The 9838-nt window shown below is 31.0% G+C and overlaps 1 protein-coding gene across 2 annotated transcripts; it reads right to left on the reverse strand.

Annotated features, from left to right (window-relative positions):
- Positions 1–2142: 2142 nt before the first annotated feature.
- Positions 2143–9540, reverse strand: LOC107829596 (transcription repressor KAN1-like). Of its 2 annotated transcripts, none has more exons than XM_016657043.2 (6): positions 8431–9540; positions 7866–7942; positions 6511–6556; positions 6178–6304; positions 3470–3566; positions 2143–2614 (listed from the first exon to the last, which is right to left on the reverse strand). In XM_016657043.2, exons 1-6 carry the CDS (start codon positions 9098–9100, stop codon positions 2501–2503), a joined length of 1131 nt encoding a protein of 376 aa, XP_016512529.1. In that variant the 5' UTR covers positions 9101–9540; the 3' UTR covers positions 2143–2500. The 2 variants fall into 2 exon arrangements, with proteins under 2 accessions (XP_016512529.1, XP_016512530.1); XM_016657044.2 differs by having other exon boundaries at positions 2171–2614; positions 3470–3563.
- Between the last annotated feature and the right edge of the window lie 298 nt (positions 9541–9838).

Genomic DNA, 9838 nt, shown 5'->3' on the forward strand with positions numbered 1-9838 from the left:
TTGATACAAAATCAGTCCAAATCACCTCCAATCTTCCTCAAATTTTGTATATTGACTCATCTATATGTTTTTAGTGAATCTCAACCATACCCATTGAAAAAAGTCTTTTTTTCTTAGATTTTTGGAAAAAGTTCCTTTTTTGCTTATATATATTTGGAATATTGTATTTTTTTTCTTATTTCATTACCTTATTTGCTACCCCATCCATTAAATTTCCTTTCTATCTTGCATCTAATGTTGCTAATCACTCTTAAAAATATGGAAGGTGATTTTTGCATGTGATTCTTTGAGAGAAAGAACCTTATTTATTTGATTTTTCAAGTTTTATATGTGCTTGGCTAGTTTTTATAAGTCTATAATTATGGCTAGAGGTTGGTAAGTTGAGACTTTTTTGGGACATTTCTATAAGATTCCCCAAATCTCCCTAGCAAAGAAACAGTAGAGCAGTTGGGCTTGTATGCACGAAATTTGGGCCAGAAGGACTAAATTGGGGGAAGTGCACAGTTAGCCACTAATTAGAGATGTCTTTACTCTTTAGCCATTGTTTAAAATGTATTTACTCTTTAGCCAGTTCTTAATAAATTTTTGCCCGCTCGGACAAAAATATCCCTGTGCTGGACATGATTGCGATGTAAATATTAAGAACATGGTGTCCTTAACTTCATGAATGCAGTGTAAATATTAAGGACAAAGTGTCCTGTATTTGCACCTTCCGTTGTGAAACTTTAGGATGTTATGTCCTTAACTTCATATGTGCAGTGTAAATGTTAAGGACATGGCGTCTTTAACTTCATGTGTGCAGTGTAAATGATAAGGACATAATGTCCTTAACTTGTATTTGCACCTTCTGTTGTTAAGCTTTAGGACCTCATATCCTTAACTTCCTATGTGTAGTGTAAATACTAAGGACATGATGTCCTTAACTTCATGTGTACAATGTAAATGTTAAGAATATAATGTCCTTAACTTTATGAGTGTCGTGTAAATATTAAGGACATGATGTCCTTAACTTCATGAATGTTGTGTAAATATTAAGGACAAAGTGTCATGTATTTGCACCTTCTATTGTTGAACTTTAGGACATCATGTCCTTAACTTTATGTGCAGTGTAAATGTTAAAGACATGTCGTCCTTAACTTCATGTGTGTTGTGTAAATATTAAGGACATGATATCCTTAACATTTACACAACACTCATGAAGAAGGGGTAAAAATATCTTTTCGTATTAATTTAATAGAATAGTGATTATTTTTACTCAGCATTAAAAATATTGGATAAAAATTAAATACCATATTAAAAAGTAGCTATCTCACGCATTTCTACCCTAAATTGGTGATTTGTTCTCCCGGCCCGAGATAGTCGTGAGACCCGGTCCAAGTTACTTTTAAATTTTTTTTCCTTGTATCCATCATATTAATATACTTTTATAAATTATTTTTTTTGCCTTATCTTGATTTGGCCAAAATTGAGCTTATCATAAAGAAACCAATTTTTTTTTTGTCAATATATTTTTGGTAATTAGTTAGATTTTTATTACCAAAATTTATTACTTTTCCCTCTATGCCTCGTAGCTGCATTTAGCAGAAAACTAACTGAACGAATAAATAAGAAATACTATACAATAATCTATTTTGAACTCAAGTGAACAGACGGAAAGAGGGTTTTTATCCAATTCCTCGAGATTTTGTCAAGCTAGCTCAGCTAAATACACAAGACATTAATTACTTCCTCTTCTGCTTCTACTTATTGTGTACTAGATTCTCTAATTTTGATGTTTCTACTCCTAACTTACAACTAAAATAACTTGTTGGATCTTGAGTGATACATCACAATTTAACTTTTTTGTTGGAAAACCTACATAGTATAGTCACCCTAAAAAATAATAACAGGCAAAATGTATATTATATATATATATAAAATATATACATATAATATACATTTTTTTTATATATCTGACTAGTATATATAATTATTTTTGGTTGATTTGGCCAAATGTGTAATTTGCTCTAATTTGTTTGCTTTTGGACTAATATTTTGAATGTGTCCTTACTACATTCAGTACAATCTTCTAACAACTTTTACATTGCAAACTCATAGCCAACCCAAGAGATTCAAACAAGAAAAAATGAACAACAAACAAAAAACAGAAAAAATAAAAGTCAAATTGACAAAACTCAAAAAGAAATTATATATGCATGGGAGATGAGCTACGAAAGAGCCCCTAGTTGAAGCTGCATGTGAAAACCATTCCTTTTTTGCTTTTCTTTTTTATCCAATAACTCTTAATATTTCAAACTTGATACCATCTCTTTTCATCTCAAATTACAAAAAATAGAAGAAGAAGAAGAAGAAGAAGAAGAAGAAGAAGAAGAAGAAGAAGAAGAAGAAGACCAGAAGAAGAAGAAGAAGAAGAAGAAGAAGAAGAAGAAGAAGACCAGAAGAATCAGCTATTAGCCAAAAACAAAACAAAAAACAAAATTAATTGAAGGGTTGATGCACTTCAATCATGCTCTTTTTCTACCCAATCTGGTCTTCCTAAAGTGAACTCCAAGCTAGGATTTCTCTGATCCAAACTGCAACCTACATAGCTCACTGGCCTTGAATATTCACATTCCTGCAATATAATATCTTCACACATTTAGGGTGTGTTTGGTACGAAGGAAAATGTTTTCCTAGAAAATAATTTTATGGAAAATGAGTGGTTTTATTACTTATTTTTTCTTGTTTGGTTGGTGAGTAGAAAACTTTTTCCGAAAAATATTTTATAGTATTTGGTTAAAGAATAAAAAATATTTTTTTATGCTACCCTCCTCATTCCTACGGTTTAAATAAAACCTCCACGTAGTGGCGGAGTTTATTAAATCAAAACTCCAGCCTGTGGGACACATGTGGGAGAAACGGGGAAGTCTCATTTGATAGACTAGATCCAATACGCTATAGTCTTTGCAAAAATAACTAAGAATCTTGTAAAGATTGCTCCTTGATTTTAATTGTCTCGTTTAATATTGAGTGGTTTCTGAAATTTAGATTAAATAATTACAGTTTGGGCTAAAAAAACTAACATTTGATAGTGCTTCCATGTAAATTAATTAAGTTGACATAATTCCGGAATTATATGGGAAAAAAATACTGCTTTCTAGGGTCATAGATAAATCATAACTATATTAGTCCCTATGTTTCAATTAAGATTATACATTTTGCTTATCGAGAATCAATTTGACTAAAATTTAAAGCGAAACTGAATTAGTTCAACTTAGTATTTTAAAATTAAAATTCAGAAATTCAAAAACTATACGAAGAGTACTATAAATTGCAATTTTTCTCATATTTATATAACTAAAAAACATTAAATGTTGGTCAAACTTCTGATTCTCAATAAGCGAAAAATGTCATTTAACTTGAAACTGAGGGAGTAATAGATTTGACACTTATACGGTATAGAATGAGAAAAGAATGAGGGACTTCGTACCTCTATATTGTGGCTGGATCTTTGTTGAGATGGAAAAGAGGTTGATCTGAGGCCATTCGCTTCATTCAAGTTAGCTTGTGACCATCTTTCTCTACTGCTGAAAATTCAAGTAGAAAATAAACTTTTCAGCTTGTGTTATATATGTCGATAACCTTATTAATGAAACGCGAAAGTAATCTACAATCAAACTTCTATACAACAACTTTATTTATTACGGACTTTTTGGTTGTTATTGCAAAATATTGTTACAAAGCATATATATTATAACGTAACATGAAAATTAGTTTCATAAAAAAATTAATTTTCGTAGTGAATGACTGGTATACAGTAATATAATGTTGTTATATAGAGTTATGGTTGTACAATGTAGATAGGACCAGTTGTAAATAGGAGTAGTCCTCCTATCTTAGGTGTAAGTTATACTACTAACCCAAGCCCACTATTTCTTTGGTTGACTAGTTATACATACCATATTTAATAAGACAATTGACTAGTTTAGCTACCGTTAATTAGGATTAGAAGTAAGGTTTCCTTCCTTTATACTTTTTTGCTGGTTATATTAAAATAAGTTACGGTTAATGTCAAACCTCCCATACTACCACGGGAGAGTGAAAACTTGTGTTTATGTATTCAATTAAAAAGGTGATGAAATACAAAAAAAATATATATACAAGATTCCGAAAATCTATGCAAAAAAGGATATTTTTAATGGATATGGTTGAAATTCATTGAAAACATATAGATGAGTCAATATACAAATTTTGAGGAAGAGTGGAGGTGATTTGGACTGATTTAGTATCAAAATTCGTAGTTAAAATCGAGTTCAAATTCTGTTTCTGCAACACATGTATCACACATTTATCACACACACATGTATACATGGATATACATATGATACACATTTGATACAAATATGATACATATGTGATCCACAGTATGATACACATCATTTTTTTTCATGTTTTCATCTTCAGTCTTTTTCTTTCTCTCAAAAAGAAAAAGAAAAGACAAAGGAATTTTTTTTAAAAAGAATTCTAATCCTCGTGTAAAACCTAGAATTGGACTTATTACACAGAAGGGCGTTAGAGATTACACTTGCTCCTCATTTGTTGTATAAGAATTTTTAAAGGGGTTTATAATATCTTGTGCCAATGCACGTATTACCTTAAGACTTTAGGTTGAATATTCAGATTCTTTCATATTTATGTGGATTTTCTGAACCATGTATACTTGCTTTGAAAGAAGAATTAGGAACACGTTTAATTAAGGAATTCACCAAGAGAATAAAATTTAAGGAAAATGACAATTTCTAGAAACAGTTTTCCTAATACGTACGTAGAAGCTGCATTTTAACAAGATATGATTGTTTTTTAATACATATATTAAACAACACACACAGAAAAGACAACACACGCCTACACGAACACCATGCAAACTTTAAACAAATATTATTATGTATTATTATTTTCAGAAAGGGAGAGCACTTAAGTCAAGATACAGGTCTTTTTTTGGACCTATCTGTAAAAGTCTCCTCGTGAAGAGAATAACAACAAAGTAAAGTAAAAAGGGTTTGTCTATTAAATTAAATTAAATATAATTCCAAAATGCAAAGAGAAAGAAAAAGAAAAGATAAAGTGCTAGTTGCAGTAATTAAATACTACTATTATTTGAATACTATCTTTCTTTTTATATGCTTCAGGTGAAAAAGAAAAAACCAATTAAAGAATAGAGTGTAGTACTATAAGATAATCAAAAAAGAAGAAAAGAAGAGGAAAATGAAGCAGAACATAAAGTAAAAGCTGTCACAAGAACTCTTTTATATATTCTTTAGAAAATGATATATGTACGTGGGTTTGCATTTCTAAGATTCAGTCCATGCAAAAGTAAAAGGAAACCTGTTACCCTCTTTATCAAATTCTATTCATCACTCCATCATTACTACAAAAGTTGTAGGTGTGACATATTTAGCTCATTTTTCAGCTACTTATAAAATATTTACAAGTATTAATTAGTATTTGTGATGAAGAAGAGTGATACTATTTCGAGCCATAAAAGTAGTCACTAATACTTATATTAGGGTATATAGTTTGTCTTATATTATACATCTTGAGATGCGACTTTTTCCTAAATACTATGTGAACGCGGGTTACCTTGCATACCGAGCTACCCTTTTTTGATGAAGAAGAGTAGAAGGAATAAACGAATAAAAGGGCAGCCTGATGCACTAAGCTCCCGCTATATGCGGGATCCAGGGAAGGGCCGGACCACAAGGATCTATCGTATGCAGCCTTACCCTGCATTTCTGCAAGAGGCTGTTTCCACGGCTAGAACCCTGACGTCCTGGTCACATGACAATAACAGAAGGAATAAAAGAAAGGATATTTAAGTTAGAGTTTAACTACTATCCACTTACGACGTTTTATCAGTTCACTTTTACTTAGTTCTATTAAATAATTATTTCTCTATTTTCATGATTACAAATTGATACTTTTTACGGAACCACCTATAATTATTTTTAGGTAATGTTATGCGTAAAGATTTATTGACACGAACAATATAGTTTAACCTATAATATCACAGGTTAATCACCATTTTAATTGTCAAATATTGTTTATCATAGAGATTCACACATAATTACCTACAAGTGATATGGTCATGTAATAAATAATTTTTTCTAATATTAAAAGGTTTATATTTATGTGTTGTACCTTGAAGAATTACTCCAAAGAGTAGGAGTTGTAGTTGAAGGATCATCAAATCCATCAGATGGTCCTCTCTGATCCAAAATCCTGTCTATTTTTAAGAGATCTTCTTCACTTGACCCATCTGATTGCCCTTCAAGAAAATATTAAAATAACATAAATCAAACTCTAATACATAAATATCAATATAATGTACAACAGAAGCCAACACTTTAATTTTTATTGATTGATTCTTTGTAATTGTTATGGTGTAAATGGTCTCAATAATAAGGTGTTAAGGTTAATCATTAGCAGGAAATTATACAAAAACAGAAGTCTAGAGCAAGATTAATTAATTACCTGAGGAAGCTGCAGGTTTGTCAGTGGTTTTAACAGTGCGATACATCTGCATTGGAAAAGCATTTTAGAATTTGAGACAATTATTTAACAAATAGTGAAAGATTTTAATTAACCATTACACTCATATCTTTCTCTAACATATAGACTATATTGTTAAACAAAATGTTGCAAAAGAAAAAGAAAGAAAGTTTAATACCATTCTACAACAAGTATAAGTTATTTGCACTGCACTGATAGCAATATTTTTGAAGTAGTTACCTTCTAAAAGAATTAACAGTTTATAATAAACATAATCTGTTAACATAGGAGATAGAGTAAATGACTTGTTATAACAACTTAAATTACGTTGATAACAGAAATGGATCTAGGATTTGAATTTTATAGGTTCAGATTCGCAATTCTATTATATTTAAATCTAATTTAATGGCTTCAAATTTTATTATCAGTGCATATTTAATAATTTTTTGAGTAAAAATATATGGTATGCGTAAAAGTTATGGGTTCAGTTGAATGCATAACTTTTACACTGAATACGCACTGGTTGATAGTGTAGAAATTTTTACACTATAAGTCTATATTACTTAAATCCTTCGATATATAAAAATCAATTTCCCATTACACATACTTATCACCTAGAAAGGGAGCATTAGAGCAACAGTAAAGTTATTTTTGTATGACTTATTGGTCATCGGTTCAAGCTGTGGACGCCGCTGCTAATGTTTGCATTAGATTAAGCTATCTACATCATACTCCTCTAAGTGTGATCTTTTCCTGAATCCCATATGAACACGAAGTACTTTGTGCATTGAGGTATCCAGCCTTTTCACATAAATCTCACATAGACTATTTTCTTGGAATAATGTTGCAAAAGAAAAAGAAAAAGAAAAAGAAAGAAGAGTGAGAAAGTTGAGTCATGGGGAAAATTTCTAAGTCAAATGTTTCTTACAAATTGATTCATTAATCACGAGGTTGATGTTTTTGATAAGGTAGAAGAAGTAAGTAATATAGCAGCTAGCTGTGTTATTATTATTGAATAATGATGACTTACTTTTGTCTGTTACAACCCCAGTACCCTCTCCTATATATCATTCTTACTACAGTAGGATCTCTAATTTCCAAGTGTTTTCTTTTTCTCTCTCTTTGTTTTCTTTGTTTATCTCTGCTATACTATCAGAAACATCAGACTTCTTTTCTTTAATTCATTCATTCAGTCATTCACTGCATTCATCGGCTATTGTGCCGGAGGAAGAATTCACCCACAGGAAAAAGACATAGTAGAAAAGAGAAAAATATTGAAACTGAGTTTTTCATTTTTTTTTTCCTTTGTTTATGTTGAAGTTTTCATTTTGCTTTACCTGTAAATGGCTTTTGACATGAGCTAGAGTAAGATCTTTGACATCCATTAGCTCCAACACTGATTTTGGTGTAGCCCCTAAAAATCAAGAAAATCCAATATTAGACCTTTATTATTATTCCCAGCTAATAAGACATTATGTACTCAAAAAATCAAATCACCAAAAAAATGAACATGAAAAAGAAAAGAAAAAACTCAAACTAGTCTATCAGAAATAACCCGTCTAAGTTCTCAGGATAGGGGTAACGTCTGTCTATATACTATTCTGCCCAGACTTCACTTGTGAAATTCCACCGGATTTACTATTATTTGTAAAAATACTCAAACTAAGGGATGAGCAGAAAGTAACAATTTCAAGGCTTATAATCTAGGGACACTGATATGGGTTCATCATATATAAAATAGGTGTGCGTTCAATTCTCACTGAAAGTACCGTTAATATTTTCTGAAAATCTTAGTAGGGCAATATTTTGTATTCAAAAAATCAAAAAAAATCCCTAAAAATGAAATCTTAAAAAGAAAAAACTCGAACTAGGAGATGAACATAAGTAAGAATTGGGATTTACTTTCATGGCCACCAAGAAGTTCCACAGCATGAACAAACCGAGCATGAAGTGAAGTAGTCCATCTCATTCTTGGCGCTCTCATACTTCTTTTTCCTGGAAATTTTGGTAAAAATCTTGATCTCATAAAGCTATGAGAAGAAGTTTCATTTGAATGACCTAATCCAACTCCATATTGGCTATGGTGATGTTGAAATCTATTAGCCATTGGTATTCGGTAAGCATTTGATAAATGATCAGAACCTCCATTGAAATTATATGGTGAAAAAAGAGATCCAAATCTCTTTGGATCTTTTTCCAAGAAATTAGGGAAAGAATAATTTTGATGATAAATTGGAATACCCTTTATAGGTCTCGTCAAAGTACTTTCTGAAGAAACATCTAATAAAGAAACCCCATGATTTATATTACTCATTTGGCTATTTGGTTGAAGCAAATGGTTGTTTTGGCTTTGATGGGGTAAAGGGTTTCTTGGAAAAGTCTTATTTTCACTATTAAACAAGTTTTTTTCTTCATTAATGGTAGTGGGATGAGCTAAAGAAAGCTCAGTAAGACAATTTGTTGGCTTTGAAGATGGAGAAGAGGAACTATTTGGAGGGCTAATATGGAGAGAAAGATCAGGTATTGGATTTGAAGAAGATGGAGTTTGAACAAAAACCCCTTCTATGGGCATTTTTGTGGATAAAATCTTTGAAATAATAGAGACTTCAAGATTATGGTGACTTTGGCTTTTTCTTGTTTGTTAACCCCAAAAAAACCTCCAAATTGATGAAAAATAGAGTAAAAGTTGCACACTTGATGAAGTAAAAGAAAAGAAAGAGATGTGAAAAGGAGAAAAGAAAGAAGAACAAACTTCAAGTTTGATTCTTGATGATAGATTTAGGTTGGAAAAGTGAGAGATAAAGAGCTATTTGGAGAATGTAAAAAAGCTAAGTGTAAGTGAAAAAAAGAGGGCAAAGATTTAAGCTCTTTTATTCTTCTTTTAAGTGGACAAGTTTGATAAAGAAGGAGAGAAAAAAAAGGAGAAGAAGAACAACAAGAAAGAAGAAGGAAAATGGTGTTTGTGAAAACGATGGAAAGAAAAAAAAAGGAAAGAACCAAAAATCAGTTTAGTAAATCAAAGAAAGGAATCAAGTGGAAGGGCTTTATGGAATGAGAAAAGTAGAAAGGGGTATGAGACTGAGTGTTACTAGAGACCACTGTTTATTGAGAAAATGACACTTGAATACAAGGTGATGAGGCTCCTTTCTCTTTCTACTCTCTATAGTCAAAACGCTGTAAATAGCAAAACCAAAAAAAAAAAAAAAATTATGGTGGAGCAGTAAATACTCCTTTATTCTTAATCGAAACTCTCGGATTTGTACTCGAGTATAGAGTTTCCTTTATTAGAAAGTACTTTACTCTAAATATA

Source organism: Nicotiana tabacum, chromosome 11 (assembly GCF_000715075.1).
Source record: "Nicotiana tabacum cultivar K326 chromosome 11, ASM71507v2, whole genome shotgun sequence".
NCBI classification, from domain to species: Eukaryota; Viridiplantae; Streptophyta; class Magnoliopsida; order Solanales; family Solanaceae; genus Nicotiana; species Nicotiana tabacum.